Source organism: Haliotis rufescens, unplaced genomic scaffold (genome assembly GCF_023055435.1).
Source record: "Haliotis rufescens isolate VD_foot unplaced genomic scaffold, xgHalRufe1.0.p SCAF_5, whole genome shotgun sequence".
Classification (NCBI taxonomy): Eukaryota; Metazoa; Mollusca; class Gastropoda; order Lepetellida; family Haliotidae; genus Haliotis; species Haliotis rufescens.
Window position 1 is genome coordinate 29,575,104 of NW_025964223.1, and position 20,577 is coordinate 29,595,680.

Below are 20,577 nucleotides of genomic sequence, written 5' to 3' on the forward strand. Positions count from 1 at the left end.
TTATCCTTCAAATGTATATTGACTTCATTCCCTTCCAATTGGGGTGGAGGAACCTTGTTTCACTAAATGACAGTGAGTGAGTTTAGCACTACCACCTCTAAAACCAAACTGACGATCTCTACGTCAGCAGAGATAACATTCCCAACGGAATTGCTGATTAGGATTCAAGAACGTCTCCTGAAGACTTAACATCTGGCATTGGGTCAAGACTGTTAATAAAAACCTTAACTCCTGGACCATTAGCATTTATTGAACTAACATCAAGAGTACCATTAGAAGGATGGATTAAGACTTCCATGGTTGACCCTTAACCATGCTCGTCAGATCATCAGGGGACAATTCTAACCCCAAGAGGGACTGGAGACTTGAATGCACGAGTAGTTCCAAGATTGGCAACGACACAAATAACGAAGTTGACAAAATCAACAGGAGAGACATTGTAGAATAGAGGTTTGCAAGAAGATTCAGGCACAATGTCAATTACAGGATGAGTCTGACATTCAACTTCCAGAGTTTAAGTCTGGGTACCAGTAGTCACCATGACTGGAGGAGAAACATCAGAAATTGGAACAACCGGACAACTGGTTTAGCTGCAGGTGGTGTTTTATTGACTTTTGGAACCTGATCCTGAGCAATATCCAAATCTCCACATACCTTTCGAACAGCCTGGGAATAAGATAATTTACCCTTTACTCTGACTTTCTGGACCTGGACAGCTTCCTGGTATTTAAGACAACCTTTGTATGCCGCAGAGTGAGCACCTCCACACACAGTTCTTACATTTAAGAGAACTTTCATTGCACTCCTCATATTTGTGCATACCCGTTGCTATACCACTTGCGCATGTCCTTTTTTCGTAAATCTCGTGGTGTTCATGCTCTGTGTGTGACAGACCACAACGTTGAACAGCGAAAGATTTTTAGTTGACTTATTTGTTGTGGGACGAAGACATCCTTAGAACTCCAGTCAACAGAGTACATATTACCTCTCTCACTCCCCTATACCTGAGTCAACAGAGTACATATTACCTCTCTCACTCCCCTATAGCTGAGTCAACAGAGTACATATTACCTCTCTCACTCCCCTATACATGAGTCAACAGAGTACATATTACCTCTCTCACTCCCCTATAGCTGAGTCAACAGAGTACATATTACCTCTCTCACTCCCCTATACATGAGTCAACAGAGTACATATTACCTCTCTCACTCCCCTATAGCTGAGTCAACAGAGTACATATTACCTCTCTCACTCCCCTATAGCTGAGTCAACAGAGTACATATTACCTCTCTCACTCACCTATATCTGAGTCAACAGAGTACATATTACCTCTCTCACTCACCTATAGCTGAGTCAACAGAGTACATATTACGTCTCTCACCCCCCTATACATGAGTCAACAGAGTACATATTACCTCTTTCACTCCCCTATAGCTGAGTCAACAGAGTACATATTACGTCTCTCACTCCCCTATAGCTGAGTCAACAGAGTACATATTACCTCTCTCACTCACCTATATCTGAGTCAACAGAGTACATATTACCTCTCTCACTCACCTATAGCTGAGTCAACAGAGTACATATTACGTCTCTCACCCCCCTATACATGAGTCAACAGAGTACATATTACCTCTTTCACTCCCCTATAGCTGAGTCAACAGAGTACATATTACGTCTCTCACTCCCCTATAGCTGAGTCAACAGAGTACATATTACCTCTCTCACTCACCTATATCTGAGTCAACAGAGTACATATTACCTCTCTCACTCACCTATAGCTGAGTCAACAGAGTACATATTACGTCTCTCACTCCCCTATACATGAGTCAACAGAGTACATATTACCTCTCCCACTCCCCTATGTGTAACAAAAATGTTCCAGATGGGTTGTCACCTAGACGTTTGTAAACAAAGGCTTCAGTGTAACTGAAAGATGTGTCAGATGAGTTGTCACCTAGACATTTGTAAACAAAGGCTTCAGTGTAACTGAAAGATGTTCCAGATGGGTTGTCACCTAGACGTTTGAAAACAAAGGCTTCAGTGTAACTGAAAGATGTTCCAGATGGGTTGTCACCTAGACGTTTGTAAACAAAGGCTTCAGTGTAACTGAAAGATGTTCCAGATAGGTTGTCACCTAGACATTTGTAAACAAAGGCTTCAGTGTAACTGAAAGATGTGTCAGATGGGTTGTCACCTAGACATTTGTAAACAAAGGCTTCAGTGTAACTGAAAGATGTTCCCGATGGGTTGTCACCTAGACATTTGTAAACAAAGGCTTCAGTGAGTGAGTGAGTGAGTGAGTGAGTATGGTTTTACGCCGCTTTTAGCAATATTCCAGCTATATCATGGCGGGGGACACCAGAAATGGGTTTCACACATTGTACCCATGTCGGGAATCGAACCCGGGTCTTCGGCGTGATGAGTTAACGCTTTAACCACTAGGCTACCCGACTGCCCCAAAGGCTTCAGTGTAACTGAAAGATGTTCCAGATGGGTTGTCACCTAGACGTTTGTAAACAAAGGCTTCAGTGTAACTGAAAGATGTTCCAGATAGGTTGTCACCTAGACATTTGTAAACAAAGGCTTCAGTGTAACTGAAAGATGTGTCAGATGGGTTGTCACCTAGACATTTGTAAACAAAGGCTTCAGTGTAACTGAAAGATGTTCCCGATGGGTTGTCACCTAGACGTTTGTAAACAAAGGCTTCAGTGTAACTGAAAGATGTTCCAGATGGGTTGTCACCTAGACATTTGTAAACAAAGGCTTCAGTGAGTGAGTGAGTGAGTGAGTGAGTGAGTGAGTATGGTTTTACGCCGCTTTTAGCAATATTCCAGCTATATCATGGCGGGGGACACCAGAAATGGGTTTCACACATTGTACCCATGTCGGGAATCGAACCCGGGTCTTCGGCGTGATGAGTTAACGCATTAACCACTAGGCTACCCGACTGCCCCAAAGGCTTCAGTGTAACTGAAAGATGTTCCAGATGGGTTGTCACCTAGACGTTTGTAAACAAAGGCTTCAGTGTAACTGAAAGATGTTCCAGATGGGTTGTCAACTAGACGTTTGTAAACAAAGGCTTCAGTGTAACTGAAAGATGTGTCAGATGGGTTGTCAACTAGACGTTTGTAAACAAAGGCTTCAGTGTAACTGAAAGATGTTCCAGATGGGTTGTCACCTAGACGTTTGTAAACAAAGGCTTCAGTGTAACTGAAAGATGTTCCAGATGGGTTGTCACCTAGACGTTTGTAAACAAAGGCTTCAGTGTAACTGAAAGATGTTCCAGATGGGTTGTCACCTAGACGTTTGTAAACAAAGGCTTCAGTGTAACTGAAAGATGTTCCCGATGGGTTGTCACCTAGACGTTTGTAAACAAAGGCTTCAGTGTAACTGAAAGATGTTCCAGATGGGTTGTCACCTAGATGTTTGTAAACAAAGGCTTCAGTGTAACTGAAAGATGTTCCAGATGGGTTGTCACCTAGACATTTGTAAACAAAGGCTTCAGTGTAACTGAAAGATGTTCCAGATGGGTTGTCACCTAGACATTTGTAAACAAAGGCTTCAGTGTAACTGAAAGATGTTCCAGATGGGTTGTCACCTAGACGTTTGTAAACAAAGGCTTCAGCCTAGATGGGTTGTTGTCGCCAATTACTTTCGTTTACAGGTCAACATTTTTTTAAATTATATAGATCAAATAAAACTGACAACATAGTATCAAAATATCTTTATTAAAAACATTACATACAACTCATTTAAATTTTACAATCACTCTAAAATATTTTCAATGAAACTGTATAATAAAATGATAAAAGTAGCCAAGTTGATGGACAAGATCTACATGCTTCATGTGTAAATAGGTTTCCCCTGTATGTATGTATGTATGTATGTACCAATCACTACCCACTGACAAATATAGAACTCACATAAATCATTAAACGTACACGAAAAAATAGAAACATGCATATAAAGATTTTCAGAGCAACTTGACATTAATTAAATTGGTCAATTATTTTCACATCTTAAGATAATTGTTTTTTGTTTTTTTAAATTTTCATCACAAAGAAAACAAAACTCAGCCATGTTGATAGTACACTGCTGACAGAATCTTTTACTACAGTATTTACACATGTATGTACATGCTACAGGTTGCAGCTACACCGATGGAATGATCACAGAAGGCTGGAGCAGAGTCTGAAATAACAACAGGTGTGTACATTGAGGCAATCAGTCCGTATTAGTTTAATGCTTCTTAATGCTGTTAGGATTCTCATCAAGTTGTAAATAAAAAATAAAAAAGTATGAATCCTTGCATTATATTGTGTAGATCCTTCTAAATCATAATTAATAATGACTGATTGAAGAATGTTTTTCTTTCCTAATAAAATAAAACAACGTTCTTGTGAGATTTCCATCACATTTTACAATGAGACCTATTGACCTTAGACAGATGACATTCTAGTTTGTGAACAAATATGTCAAGTATCAGCATTAAGAGAATGGTCACATGTGCTTTGATGCTCAATTCATGGGGGAACTCCACTTGCCATGCCAAAAGCTCACATAAATGTTTCACTTAAATAAGAAAAGATTTCCCCTAAGTGGGCTATATGAACCAGACTGCCGTACAGTGATCCCTCACTACAACGTTACCTTTGGGGTCAAAATAATTGATGAGCATTTTACTTAAAGATGATCAGCGGTTTAACAAAAGCGAGTTGTAGGGGTTAGATGACCAACAAAACAGTATACATGCTCTGCCTACCAAACACGATCTATGTTGCACGTTTCGGAGTTTTAAAAAAGATTACAATAGAAGTTGTTTATGATTCATAGTGTAAAAAATTTTTTATCGAGTATTAATATGCACTTTAAAAAACAACAACATCGTATCCCTTCATCGAATTCAGGTGAATAAACAGGTATAACAAACTTGGTCACTAAAGTATGAAATTTGATATAAAACATCACTAGACATGAAGATTTACCATTTAAAATGTATTTCCTGCTCTCCAAGGCATTGTTTTATATGCAGAGATTAAGATTACTGTGTGTATTTTCTCGTAAACTAAGGCGGAAATAGCAATCAGGTGTGCACGCGTTTCCTCCTAATCTACCGGTGATTCAGTTACAACGTACCCAATACAACTTCAAAGAATTTTGATGCAATGGTCGGGAGAAATTGAATCTGAAAATATTATTTTATCAGGAATAAAATATTCCAATATTGTGTTATTTTAGTTGGAGCTTCGACTATTTATAGGGGGCACGAGTGGCCCAGTCGTCTAAGGTGCCGCGATTCGCTGTGCAGAGTTGCATCCCTTGGGCACGCCAGAAATCTATGATTGTGGGTTCGAATCCCGGTTCGCCCCGATTATGTTTCTAGGTTTGTCAGCACCATACCCGTGCTCGTGGGTTTCACCGAAGTGGTAAACGTCTGAGACCTGCATCACTTCGGGCTTTCCTCCCACATTAAGCTGACACGCCGTGATATAACTGGAATACTGTTAAAAGCGGCTTTAAACCCAACTCACTCACTCCACTATTTATATTCTTAGAATTATAAGAATCATAATCGTAGCAATTTGGTAAGGTGGTATGCAGGGACTTCTCGCGCTACACGTATTTGATTGCGAAAATGTTATGTTGACATTTAATAGTCAAACTGCCTCAAATATGACTTTTAGCGAGTCATGGTACGGCATTTATGATATGTGTATCCATTCTCTTGCAACTAAAGTTCGTTTCAAGGTGTCAATAGCGGTAATCTGACCATGGTTGCTGAAAATAATGAGTTGTGCGACCTACCAATCACGATACGATTTCACCAAAATTATTGCAAACATTGTTATAATTATTGAATGATATTTTGAATATAATTAATAAAATAAATTGCAAACATTAGTCCAGATAAACACTGAACAATTTGTTTATAACCAGACATTATAATTATAGGATTAAATTGCGTACTTCAGTTCGGATTTGTTGACTTATTTCAGGCGTTACGTGATCGCGGTGATCAGCTGATAATGTCTTCTGAGATGGGGGGAAAACATCGTGTCATTGGAAAACTTGAGTTTATGTTAGTACATTTTGAGAGCCATGCTTTACCACGCGCTATAAGCGGGTTAGCACTATATCGAAGAGCGCAATAGCGAGGGAACACTGTATTTCAAAGGCAATGTAGAACTTACTGTTGTTTCCTGAGATTACACCAGTGGATAGCTAGCTTGCGTAGCAACACCGCACTGGTTGTTTTGATTGCGGCTCATCTTTACATATCCCTCCACACCCCAGGTAGTGCCCCAGCTGAAAAAAACACCATCAGATCAAGATACTGGTGAATGATGTCCCTCACATCTTCTTCATACAGAGCACTTCAGTAGGAAACAAGAAAACAGCGTTATCACTATCCCCTGCCATGGGGCACATTAGAACTTTCTTCATATAGTAGTAAATATACATGGAGAAAGGGAGGGTAACTCCAGAAACTAAAATTACAGCATCAATTTATGAACACTGTCTTGACAAATATCTCTCAGATAAGCATGCAAAGTTTCGTTCATGTAACTTCAGTAGTTTCTGAGAAAGCTTGTCCTCATTGCATTCACTATACACAAGTAAAAAAACATGGAGCAGAGGCCGTAACCGAGTTTCTCGGGAAGTTTGTCCCCATTGCATACACTATACACAAGTAAAATAACATGGAGCAGGGGCCGTAACTGAGTTACTGAGAAAGCTTGTCCCCATTGCATACACTATACACAAGTAAATTAACATGGAGCAGGGGCCGTAACCGAGTTACTGAGAAAGCTTGTCCCCATTGCATACACTATACACAAGTAAAATAACATGGAACAGGGGCCGTAACCGAGTTTCTCAGGAAGTTTGTCCCCATTGCATACACTATACACAAGTAAATTAACATGGAGCAGAGGCCGTAACCGAGTTTCTCAGGAAGTTTGTCCCCATTGCATTCACTATACACAAGTAAATTAACATGGAGCAGGGGCCGTAACCGAGTTACTGAGAAAGCTTGTCCCCATTGCATACACTATACACAAGTAAATTAACATGGAGCAGGGGCCGTAACCGAGTTTCTCAGGAAGCTTGTCCCCATTGCATTCACTATACACAAGTAAAATAACATGGAGCAGGGGCCGTTACCGAGTTACTGAGAAAGCTTGTCCCCATTGCATACACTATACACAAGTAAATTAACATGGAGCAGAGGCCGTAACCGAGTTTCTCAGGAAGTTTGTCCCCATTGCATACACTATACACAAGTAAATTAACATGGAGCAGAGGCCGTACTCGAGTTTCTCAGGAAGTTTGTCCCCATTGCATGCACTATACACAAGTAAATTAACATGGAGCAGAGGGCGTAACCGAGTTTCTCAGGAAGTTTGTCCCCATTGCATACACTATACACAAGAAAAATAACATGGAGCAGGGGCTGTAACCGAGTTTCTAAGGAAGTTTGTCCCCATTGCATTCACTATACACAAGAAAATTAACATGGAGCAGGGGCCGTAACCGGGTTACTGAGAAAGCTTGTCCCAATTGCATACACTATGCACAAGTAAAAAAACATGGAGCAGGGGCCGTAACCGAGTTTCTCAGGAAGTTTGTCCCCATTGCATTCACTATACACAAGTAAAAAAACATGGAGCAGGGGCCGTAACCGAGTTACTGAGAAAGCTTGTCCCCATTGCATACACTATGCACAAGTAAATCAACATGGAGCAGGGGCCGTAACCAAGTTTCTCAGGAAGTTTGTCCCCATTGCATTCACTATACACAAGTAAAAAAACATGGAGCAGAAGCCGTAACCGAGTTTCTCAGGAAGCTTGTCCCCATTAAAGGCAGGATGCACAAACAAGTAGCAAGGGACGTAACTCTGGAAAAAACTACCTCATGGCACCAATTTTCAAACGAAGCCTTGACAAATATCTATTCAATGAGCTTGCAAAGTTACATTCATGTAACTTTAGTAGAAAGTTTGTCCCCATTGCATACACTATACACAAGTAAATTAACATGGAGCAGGGAGCTGTAACCGAGTTTCTCAGGAAGTTTGTCCCCATTGCATACACTATACACAAGTAAATTAACATGGAGCAGGGGCCGTAACCGAGTTTCTCAGGAAGTTTGTCCCCATTGCCTTCCTAAAACACAAGTAAATCAACATGGAGCAGGGGCCGTAACAGAGTTTCTCAGGAAGTTTGTCCCCATTGCCTTCCTAAAACACAAGTAAATCAACATGGAGCAGGGGCCGTAACAGAGTTTCTCAGGAAGTTTGTCCCCATTGCATTCACTATACACAAGTAAAAAAACATGGAGCAGAAGCCGTAACCGAGTTTCTCAGGAAGCTTGTCCCCATTGCATTCACTATACACAAGTAAAAAAACATGGAGCAGGGGCCGTAACCGAGTTTCTCAGGAAGCTTGTCCCCATTGCATACACTATACACAAGTAAAATAACATGGAGCAGGGAGCCGTAACCGAGTTTCTCAGGAAGCTTGTCCCCATTGGATACACTATACACAAGTAAAAAAACATGGAGCAGGGGCGTAACCAAATTTATCAGGAAGTTTGTCCCCATTGCATTCACTATACACAAGTAAATAAACATGGAGCAGAAGCCGTAACCGAGTTTCTCAGGAAGTTTGTCCCCATTGCATTCACTATACACAAGTAAAATAACATGGAGCAGGGGCCGTAACCGAGTTTCTCAGGAAGTTTGTCCGCATTGCATTCACTATACACAAGTAAAAAAAACATGGAGCAAGGGCCGTAACCGAGTTTCTCAGGAAGTTTGTCCCCATTGCATACACTATACACAAGTAAATTAACATGGAGCAGGGGCCGTAACCGAGTTTCTCAGGAAGTTTGTCCCCATTGCATACACTATACACAAGTAAATTAACATGGAGCAGGGGCCGTAACCGAGTTTCTCAGGAAGTTTGTCCCCATTGCCTTCCTAAAACACAAGTAAATCAACATGGAGCAGGGGCCGTAACAGAGTTTCTCAGGAAGTTTGTCCCCATTGCCTTCCTAAAACACAAGTAAATCAACATGGAGCAGGGGCCGTAACAGAGTTTCTCAGGAAGTTTGTCCCCATTGCATTCACTATACACAAGTAAAAAAACATGGAGCAGAAGCCGTAACCGAGTTTCTCAGGAAGCTTGTCCCCATTGCATTCACTATACACAAGTAAAAAAACATGGAGCAGGGGACGTAACCGAGTTTCTCAGGAAGTTTGTCCCCATTGCATACACTATACACAAGTAAAATAACATGGAGCAGGGAGCCGTAACCGAGTTTCTCAGGAAGCTTGTCCCCATTGGATACACTATACACAAGTAAAAAAACATGGAGCAGGGGCGTAACCAAATTTATCAGGAAGTTTGTCCCCATTGCATTCACTATACACAAGTAAATAAACATGGAGCAGAAGCCGTAACCGAGTTTCTCAGGAAGTTTGTCCCCATTGCATTCACTATACACAAGTAAAATAACATGGAGCAGGGGCCGTAACCGAGTTTCTCAGGAAGTTTGTCCGCATTGCATTCACTATACACAAGTAAAAAAAACATGGAGCAAGGGCCGTAACCGAGTTTCTCAGGAAGTTTGTCCCCATTGCATACACTATACACAAGTAAATTAACATGGAGCAGGGGCCGTAACCGAGTTTCTCAGGAAGTTTGTCCCCATTGCATACACTATACACAAGTAAAAAAACATGGAGCAGAAGCCGTAACCGAGTTTCTCAGGAAGCTTGTCCCCATTAAAGGCAGGATGCACAAACAAGTAGCAAGGGACGTAACTCTGGAAAAAACTACCTCATGGCACCGATTTTTAAACGAAGCCTTGACAAATATCTCTTCAATGAGCTTGCAAAGTTACATTCATGTAACTTTAGTAGGAAGTTTGTCCCCATTGCATACACTATACACAAGTAAATTAACATGGAGCAGGGAGCCGTAACCGAGTTTCTCAGGAAGTTTGTCCCCATTGCATACACTATACACAAGTAAAAAAACATGGAGCAGGGAGCCGTAACAGAGTTTCTCAGGAAGTTTGTCCCCATTGCATTCACTATACACAAGTAAAAAAAACATGGAGCAGGGGCCGTAACCGAGTTTCTCAGGAAGTTTGTCCCCATTGCATACACTATACACAAGTAAATTAACATGGAGCAGGGAGCCGTAACTGAGTTTCTCAGGAAGTTTGTCCCCATTGCATACACTATACACAAGTAGATTAACATGGAGCAAGGGCCGTAACCGAGTTTCTCAGGAAGTTTGTCCCCATTGCATTCACTATACACAAGTAAATTAACATGGAGCAGGGGCCGTAACCAAGTTTCTCAGGAAGTTTGTCCCCATTGCATTCACTATACACAAGTAAAATAACATGGAGCAGAAGCCGTAACCGAGTTTCTCAGGAAGCTTGTCCCCATTAAAGGCAGGATGCACAAACAAGTAGCAAGGGACGTAACTCTGGAAAAAACTACCTCATGGCACCAATTTTCAAACGAAGCCTTGACAAATATCTCTTCAATGAGCTTGCAAAGTTACATTCATGTAACTTTAGTAGTTTCTAAGAAAACTTGGCCTCATTGCAGACACTATGCACAAAGTAAACAGACATGAAGCAAGGCCATAAGTGTGTAAACAAAATAATTCACGGCACCAATTTTTGAGTTCAGTCTTGATAAGTATCTCTTAGATAAGGACACTAACTTTCATTTATGTAATTGCAGGGCCTTAACAATGTCAACTCTGTAAAAAATGAATTTAATAGTCAGAGGTGAGGTTGCTAAGTTGCAACAATTGCCACTACCGCAGTGTTAGAAGATGTTCAGATCAGGGGTTGTTTTTTCCTTTTTGCTCAGGCTCTGGAGAAGAATCCAGAACTAGTCTCCATGTATAAAAAAAAGATGACAAATTTCGACAATTGGCAAAGACCCTTAGTACCACTTGACAAAATGGAAGAAGTATGGGTTGACACCATCATAGTGAGTCCAGAGGGAGAATATGTTGTCAAGTACATGGACTATATGACAATTACCTGGATAGAAGGTCTCTTGGACAGACTCTCAGGGAACCACTTTGTCAACTACGACCACAAGACCAACAACAACCTTGAAGGGTGGCATCATAAGATGGACTCGCTGAATCATGCCATCTCAACATTTATGACTTTGTATCCATGGTCAAGTGGGACAAACGGTATCTTGTTAACTTCCTTGTGTGAATACATGACACTTTTTATAGATAACAACTTATTCATTCCTTGTAACTTAGTTTCAGGGCTACTTCACTCTTTAATGCTACCTTGTGTAATACACATTAACTCAAAAAGCTTACTCAGTATTCTTCTGAAGAAGTGTCAAGAACACCAAATCAGTTATCCACAAATGTCATGCGTTCTTGTTCTTCCATCTTCTGAATGTCTATCGAAGACTCCCATGTGTGATTGCATCGCTTTTTGTTATTGTAATTCAATCTGTGCTAATGGCTGAATAAAATTATTCACCTGCCATGAATAAAACTGTGCCTACATCTACAAACTATCCTTATTTGTCTTTACACCCCTACACCCGTTTGATCAATATTGAATAGCTTTGTTATCAGTCTGGTAATCTCCAGGTACTAATCCTTTGAATATACTTGAATACAGTGCCGATTGATCGACCAATATTTGCCTAATTTTATCATATATTCGACCGATCAGGATGACAATGAAGTAACAGTGTTCCAAGTAAATGATGATACTCAATGGTTCCTTGTCTTCACCACTATGCTGAAATGATCCGATTTTGGGGTCCCTATACCACCTTAGTTTGGACCACTGAGTAATACTAAGACTGTCATGAATTACCTGTTTTTCACCAGCCAGTAGTCCTTTCCATCATCAGTGCCATAACCAGCAACTAACACTCCATGATCTAGCTCTGTGCTGCTGCACTCAGGTTCATCATAGACGCCTGTGGAACAGGACCATAGTCTTCACTTGACATGCTTTTCTCGATCTCAATGATTGCGACATGTTTTTATATCCATTTAAAATAACAAACTTTAAATATTCCGCGTCTCGAACACACGCCACTGGCAATGAAATGCTACAATACTTAAGAACACCATGATTTCGCCAAAAATTATTGTAAACAAAATTTGGTTACATACTAGTTCGAACAACCAACAACAAACATACCCACCCGCACTAGATTTTCAAAAGCAATTGCCTGAGAACCAATTCTTTTTTGTTTTTAAGCCTCAATTACATTTTTAAAGTGAATCAAAGGACTTCTCAATTTTGAAAAGGCACAAACTGACAAACACACACATAAACCGGCCTACGTTACCTCCACTGTAGAGCTGGAATGACTGGTGACTGGCATCTATGGCAATAGAGACTGGTCCTACTTCTGCAACAGAGCTCTTCAGGTCCGACTCACTTCCACTCTCCACATCAACACAACCACTGGCAGTAGCTGCAATCTCAGACTTCTTGAAGTGGCATCTCTCTTGCTGGGGAGGAAACAAGCAGGGGCATTGTAGCCATTTTTCAGTCAAAACAAAAACACTCTTAAACTAACAAGTGAATAGTGTACCCAAAGAAATAAGTTTACAAACAGTCAACTGGATTTAGACCTATGGTAACATGTAACAACTAGATTTGTAGAGAAACAAGTCCTTCCAGAGTGCTAGGAAATGATTTAAGCCAGTAAGGTCACAGTGGCCTCAGAAGAATCAAATCTGGAGCGCCAGAGTGCCAGTGGCAATATTTAATTGTGTTTGTTGTTAAATGCCACACTCAGCGATATACCAGCTATATGATGTCAGTCTGTAAATAATCGAGTCTGAACAGAATTAATAAAATAATTCCAACTTCACTGAAACATTCTCCCAAGTAGGCACACTAAATCATAAAGGGCAGACCTAAACAATACCCTATACCCTATCGCACACTTAATAATACATTTTTATCCCTCCCTACATCATGCTACAGAAGCAGATTTAAAGTGCTTTCTGACAAAACTTAATGAACTCACCTTAGCATCATAAGGGTATTCATTCTCTGACTCAATACCTCCATTGGTGATGACATATTCAAAGGCCTGGTCCATGAGACCCCCATTGCAGCCCTCATTACCAAACTTGCCAGAACAGTCGACCAACTGCTGCTCACTCAAGGAGACTAACTTGTGAGATGCACGGTAATGCTGACCCTCCAGCGAACCAGTCTGTTCAACATATCAATAGGGGCATAGTTTATTGTTAAGGGTGAATGATAGTAATAGTTTTTAGTAATATTCCAGCAATATCACAGCGGGGGGACACCAGAAATAAAACAAATGTTATCATTGTGTAAAATTTTAAGAATACTACCTCTATTACATCATAGCCATAAATTCCCGTATGGGCTGCACAATCACATCCGCTTCACTGCCATACATATCAAATAGTTGAGTGACTGAGTATTGTTTTACGCCGCTTTTTGCAATATTCCAGCAATATCATGGCGGGGGACAACAGAAATGGGCTTCACACATTGTACCCATGTCGGGAATCGAACCCGGGTCTTCGGCGTGAAGAGCGATCGCTTTAACCACTAGGCTACCCGACCGCCCCTCAAATAGTTGAGGAAAACCCTATCCTCCGCACAAATGCATATGCTGATATACCGATGTCTCCTATTGACGTAATTTCCTGGTAGCCCGTACCATGTTACATCCAAGACTAACATGTTTGAGCCCATATCACCTACATCTATGATTCCAGAGTATACAAGGTGTTAGCCAGCAATCTGCCTACAACAAGTTAACAATTTAAAGGACAACTCAGCATGAATTTTTGGTATCCTTGGAATCTTCTACAGACTTTTAGCTAGAGCTTTGATTTTGCAAGCTCTGCAAATTGCCCATGTTGGTGTAGAGATTGGTGTTGGTGTAGAGATTGGTGTTGGTGTGGCAATAGCTGTCTGTTATGGTGGTAAGCCATCCCATCACAGCAGCCTTGGTAATGTCCCTTTTCTGACAAAGGCCTGAAAAGGTAGCCTGTCAGGATAATCCCCAGTTATACTTAAAGGCGGGTATGGTGTATGGCCTAAGCCAATGCCATATGCTGATGACTGATTTATATATTCCGGTTGGGACCTGAAATAGTTTGAACTCCAGCCTCGTGTGTAATTGAGGAAATACCAATGTCACGAAACTCTGACAACCTGGCTGCAGTGGCCATAATCAGGAGAAAAGCTGTCTTTTTCGAGGCTATTAGTAAGTGTAGCATTTGACATGGAGTCATATGGTGTTCCATTAATGCTGTCAGAACAATTGATAAATTCCAGTTTGGGAATGTACATGGTTCTTCATGTCTTCCAGTGAAAATTGGAAATTTTAAGTACAATAAGTACAATTTGTACATTTATATACTTATCCTACCTCTCGCTATGTATATCTTCTTCGATCCTATGTGCTTGAACCTTGTTTCCAACTTCTTAATAAAAAACAATTGCCTGAACACCCCTAGCCTCTCCATGATTACGACCCCAGCTTTGGTCAATTACGTGCCTCTCATGCAGGGTTACCTTCCAACTTGACCAGGTGTCTCTCAACCAACTCATTCTCTTTCTTAGAGTTATCAGGCCAGAGGAACTGAAATGCGGGGGTGGTCGGGTGGGCGTATCACGTGTGAGATAGGATAAGTATATATATATACAATTAATACTTAAAATTTCCAAATCTTTAAACTTATCCTATCTCACACTATGCATTTATCCCACGGTTAGATGGTAGGCTGCAGATACCCTAGCCTGTATAGACTACAACTGTGTAAGGCCATGGTGGATGCAACCTCTCAGGTCTCATACAGGTTGGATGTTTCGGGTGGAGGCAGCCGAGCAAAGGTACATGCTCGAAGGATGATTTTCGTGAATAACCAAACAGGCTGGCCAGGAAGTTGATTCTTTGCTAGAAAATCCAAACAAAGACCTAGGAATGCCCTTCCGCTTCTGGAGCATTTGAACTGGATAGACAAAGTATTGCAAGGGCCGGATGGAGCCACTGACAGTGAAGAAGGTCTTCCCAGTAGACGATGGAGTTGTCTGTTGACTAGCCTTAGCAAGCTGGGGAACCAGTTGCGAGTTGGCCAAAAAGGTACGACCAAAGTCAGAGATAGGTGACTGGTGGCTTCTACCTTCTGTAGGTCCCGGGGAAGAACGCCCGTCAGGGAAATGCGTACGCATTGAGGCCCTTTGAGACTAACATATCGTGATACCAAGCCTGTGTGTCAGGGATGGGCAACACAAATCGGGATAGCTAAGCATTGGAACGGGTGGCAAACAGATCTATCTCTGGGGGCCGATATAACTGGCAGATCCATTGGAAGATCGTCAGGTACCACTCAGTTGGCGACAGTTTGTCTTGTCAGGACAGGGAGCCTGCTATAACATTGGAGACCCCTGGTGTGTGGTAAGCCCTGACATATATGTTGAGAGAGTTGATGAGTTGGAAGAATTCGAGAGCGATAGAGGAGCAACACTGACTTCGAGGATCCCATTCTGTTTACAGGAGTATTGTCAGACTATCATGAGACGAGAAGAGTTATGGAGCTCTGCCTAGTGTGTTACTGCTGGAATGACTGCCTTGAACTCTGGATTGTTGATCCTCATTGGACCAACATCCTGCTACCTGAAGATCGTGAAAATGCACTCCCCAATCTACGGTTGATGCGTCTACAAACAGATGACGGTTAGGGACGGGACAAATGGCCTCAAAGGTACATTCTGCAAACATTTGATTCGACTTACCATGTGGGTGGAGATGGATCGGTAGACATATCTACATTAAACAATCGTTGATTGTGATGAATGGCGCGAGAAAGCATTGAAGTGTTTGTAGATACAGTTTGGCTCGGACGGTGAGCCGGTGAGGGCTTGCTCTGACGTCAGGAGTCCCATGAGCTGTTGCCATTGTCGGAGCTGGAGTGTTTGTTTGAGTGCCAATGAAACATATCGTTGAATCTTCATCCAACGGTCGTGAGAGACAAACATCTTGGCTCGTCGAGTGTCGAAGAGAGCCATGATGAATTTGAGTCGCTGAGTGGGAATGAACTCAGACTTGTCGATGTTGATCAACCAGCCGAGCTGTTGTAGAAGACGACATGTGAAATCAAGTTCTTGACAAAGGATATCAGCATCTGCGTGCGCTTGAATGCAATCGGTGAGATAAGAATGGGACACGACCCCACGGAGATGTAGGAATTTTAAGATGGGCCGAGTAAGGTGGGTAAATAGGCACAGGGCCGAAGAAATTCCACAAGTGAGCACCTTCCATTGGTAATGGCAGCCTTGAAAATAAACCAAAGGAAATGGCAGTGCTCCCAGTGGATGGGGACGTGCAGATAAGAGTCTTGTAGATCAAGACTGAACATGAAACCACTGGGATGAGCGTTTATCGATGTCATGCAGAAGTGAGGTGGAATTTCCAAATACTTGCCGTTGAAAATCTTCATGTTGAAGATCAGCCATAGTGTTAGACTGTCTTTTTGGGAACAAGGAAGATTGGTGCATAAAACCCGGGGTCGCAGGAAATGGGCCAAAGGCATGCTATGGCATTTATTTAAATTAACGTACCTACGGTGTTGATCATAGTTTGTAGTTTTCTGGCCTGGTAGTCTCTGTTGAGGTCAGCATGTAGTGGGAGGAGTGGCATTCAGTGGTAGTCAATATCCTTCCTGGAGTAGTTACATCACAAAGGGATCTGTGAGAATACACTAGTTGTCCACAAACAGTCCAAGTCTTCCGCTTGGAGGCTGAACTACCCAGACGTGCCTTGGAGGAAGGGAGTCACTTATCTTGAAGCCTCTCCAGAACCCTTGGATGCAGTGAAGGAGATGGATTGTCCTGTGGAGGGCTGAGAAAGGGAGTTGAACAGGAGGAGACAAGATCTCGAAGATCCAGCTGAACTGGCACAAATTTTGGATGGCTGCGTTCCTTATTCCCTCGATTTTCCAGTTGGCGTTTCTGTCGAGGGAGATCAACAGTCACTTGGAGACTGGTGTCCTTCTGTATTTCTCATGTGACCTGTAGGATCGCATCAGAAAATATGGTACGTGAAGCCCATGGTTGTTGATAAAGTTCAGCGTTAAACTGATCATCCCAAAGAGCAATGCTGGAGAATACCATAGTGTCGTCAGGCTGTCACGGGACCAGGGTGATAGAGTAGGTCTAGGATGCTTATCCTGCATAAGATGTATCACTCCTCTGACGAAGGCATTATCTTGAGAGTGATGAGAGAGTGAGGCAGAGAGCGCATCTGTTGCCAATAAGATTGTAGACACATGTGGTTGTGTACGGCGAAACATAGCAAAAGATGTGCATGATAAAGGTCCTCAATGACACTTTTGGGAAAGTGTGCTGATGTCATTAACGATCTCAGGGGATGTTACTGTGGCCGACATCCATGAGTGCCAGTATCCTCCTGGACAAAGTGAGGTCCATGTAACTTGTCACATAAGCGGCGAAAGGAAGCGAAGGCCATATCCAAGGTAGACGAAATATCAAACAAAACTGGTCTAGAAGGGAGAGTAATGTTGGAGGATGTGGCTGATGGTACTCCGAATCCTGTTAGTCGATCAACAGCAGAGGCAATATGTTGTAGATGTAACTTATCCGCAAGCCTGGTCTAGAAGGGAGAGTAATGTTGGAGGATGTGGCTGATGGTACTGCGAATCCTGTTAGTCAATCAACAGCAGAGGCAATATGTTGTAGATGTAACTTATCCGCAAGCCTGGTCTAGAAGGGAGAGTAATGTTGGAGGATGTGGCTGATGGTACTGCGAATCCTGTTAGTCAATCAACAGCAGAGGCAATATGTTGTAGATGTAACTTATCCGCAAGCCTGGTCTAGAAGGGAGAGAAATGTTGGAGGATGTGGCTGATGGTACTGCGAATCCTGTTAGTCGATCAACAGCAGAGGAAATATGTTGTAGATGTAACTTATCCGCAATCCAATGAAGAACTGACGTTAGAATCGAAGGAAGGTTCACCGCACTGCTGATCACAGTGGTCCCATCTTGTGGGTAAGATCGGAGCCCGAGACTGTAGAGGGATCGAACCAGTAGTCCAGACTGGGGATTTTGGTGCCGAACAAGAGAGACTTCAGGAATAATGATATGCCCCATCTGAATCTGGTGGTGAATGCCGATCCCTGGGTGGGAAAGTTCCGGAATTTTCGGAGCAATCGTCTGTAGTGGATCGGTAATCAGCAAATCCTCGAGGGTACGGATATCTGTATCTCGGGGTAGTATGTCGCGTAAGTGTCATAACAAGCATACTCCCACTGACTGGATTTTCCATGTTTGGTGATGGTAATCCACAACCAGGGACCAATCTATATAATAGGTCAAGTAATAGGAGAACGAGCTGACGAGCTGTCACCCAAATTTGAACTAGACCCTCTATCGTGTTAATTATTCCACAATCCTTTTGCTCTAGCTAGCGTCAAACATGGGAGCAATGTGAACGATCATATTACAAGGAACATCAAGTGCTCAGATCCTAATTTTCGATCCTTAGAGCAAGAGCGTCGATCCTGTATGGCTTTGGGAGTGTCCTTGGAAGGAGCATGCAAATTATCTTTTTCCCACGTTCGAGCGGGTGTGAAGATGTTAGGAATGGGATCTTGAACGGAGGAGCGTTAGGAGCATACGCCAAACTTGATAACAGTGGGTTCGGGAATGGTAAGGAGTACAAAACAAACGTCTTGGAGAAGAGACTGGTGAGCGATGACAGGAGACATTGTCCATCAAAAAAACTGTCTGATACAGTGTTGTCTGTAATCGAAGTACTTCAGATTGAATTGATGACGCAACTTTCGTTCTCTTTGACGATGATGTCCTTGAATCTTTTGATTTAGATTTTCTAATTCTGGCTCTCAGGTTGTTTTCATTCAGGCTACTACGGGACTAACTGCAAGATCTCTTAAAGATACAGACGCTAGAGGTTTGTCGACTTGTGCTGACATGGATGAAGGTATGGTTTCAGAAAACTCGTTCAGGCTAAAGGGGCCAGTGGGATGGGGCAATGAGATCTCCCTTCACCAGGGGAGACAGCACCCCCACGCATCACCAAATCGTCACCAAGTGTCTCAGTTTGGGAATGCTTCCCAGGAAGAGGCACTTTAACATCCTTCATCCTTTTCTTGTTATTAGTTCGTACGGTAGCAGATGACCTAGTACTTTTCCTAGATGTTTTCAGTTTCATCCCAAGCCTCGTAAAGTTTTTGAAACTCATGAGATAGAGATTTGCAGAAGTTACATCTTGAGCTTGGAAACACATACTCTTTTTGTATGATTGGCATCTAGGGTGGCGATCTCTGATCAGTTGACCAATGCCACAACCTGAGCACACCCAAGATGGCGATGGGGAGGGAGAGTCTTTCCCCCAAATACGTTTCTTAACTACTTACGAGAACAATTTTTGCTTCTTTTACTAATCTGTGATTTCTGCTTTCATCTTGTCTGTTCTTGTCTTCAAGACAATTTCAAGAAGTTACACTGGAAATAACAATCCAAACGTGATCAGCTGTGATAAAATAAAATATTGATGTTTACATCTAGGCACATAGGAAATAAATGACTTTATTTCACCGTTATATAGTGTGACTGCAACCAAAGAAAGAATTTATGGATATGAGGTAATAGAGGTAAGGAATTCAAAGAAACCATGGGATTCGCACATTGTATCTATGTGGGGAATCAAACCTGGGTCTTCGGCGTGACGAGTGAACGCTTTAACCACTAGACTAATCCCCCTTATTCTAAGAAGTTACTACTCATTACTACTAGCAGACTAAATTATTATAACAGCAGCAAGGCACTGTTGCTCACCATGTTCAATCATAATGGCTGAATGTTTTACATAAAATGTTTTTTATGTTTATATGGCTGAATGTTATATCTTCTTCTGATAAATGAATAGAGACTGGAACTGCTGTTGAGGGCAAAGTTGGAGCCGTCCTACATATCAATTCTCTGATTACAATAGGAAACTGCTTCTAGATTTTCCACACTAGAAGAATATTTCTCTCAATTAAAAAAATTGCAATCCAATGCTAAAAGTAAATTGAAGTGATATTATGGTCCTAAACATCTTCCTAGAGTATCTAATGTAAGATTCCTAAAGACTTTTCATCAGTTTTGTAGAATTTTCTTATCCGGAATATTCTATAAGTAATACGTTACCACTGTTATACCGAGGCTGTTGTCTCCCACAACTGCTGCTATAGCGAAATCTACCACAGAGATCTCAATTACCTCATGCAGCACGTGCGTAGCCACCTAGCTGCCATGTGACACCCTTCACTCTTGTCTCTTGCGAGAGCAAGTGCTCGGGGGACGGACGGGCGGGCAGCAACCCAGTGGTAACGTATTATAATTACTTATAGAATATTCCGAATAGGAAAATTCTACAAATTACATTAAGTAATACGTTACCACTGTTATACCGAGGCTGACTACCACAGTAGGCGGTGGGGAGCACCTACAACCCGAATCCTGACTGCTAGCGT

General features: G+C 42.0%; 1 protein-coding gene across 2 annotated transcripts in view; it reads right to left on the bottom strand.

Annotated features, from left to right (window-relative positions):
• Positions 1-3,709: 3,709 nt before the first annotated feature.
• LOC124116881 (procathepsin L-like) overlaps positions 3,710-20,577 on the bottom strand; it is a 32,603-nt gene continuing 15,735 nt past the window's right edge. For both annotated transcript variants that reach the window (XM_046478465.1, XM_046478466.1), the window contains exons 5-9: positions 13,061-13,252; positions 12,371-12,536; positions 11,887-11,992; positions 6,192-6,306; positions 3,710-4,191 (exon numbers count right to left, since the gene is read on the bottom strand). In XM_046478465.1, coding sequence (XP_046334421.1) covers positions 6,207-6,306; positions 11,887-11,992; positions 12,371-12,536; positions 13,061-13,252 — 564 coding nt within the window. In that variant the 3' untranslated portion in view covers positions 3,710-4,191; positions 6,192-6,206. The remainder of the gene's footprint in view (positions 4,192-6,191; positions 6,307-11,886; positions 11,993-12,370; positions 12,537-13,060; positions 13,253-20,577) is intronic.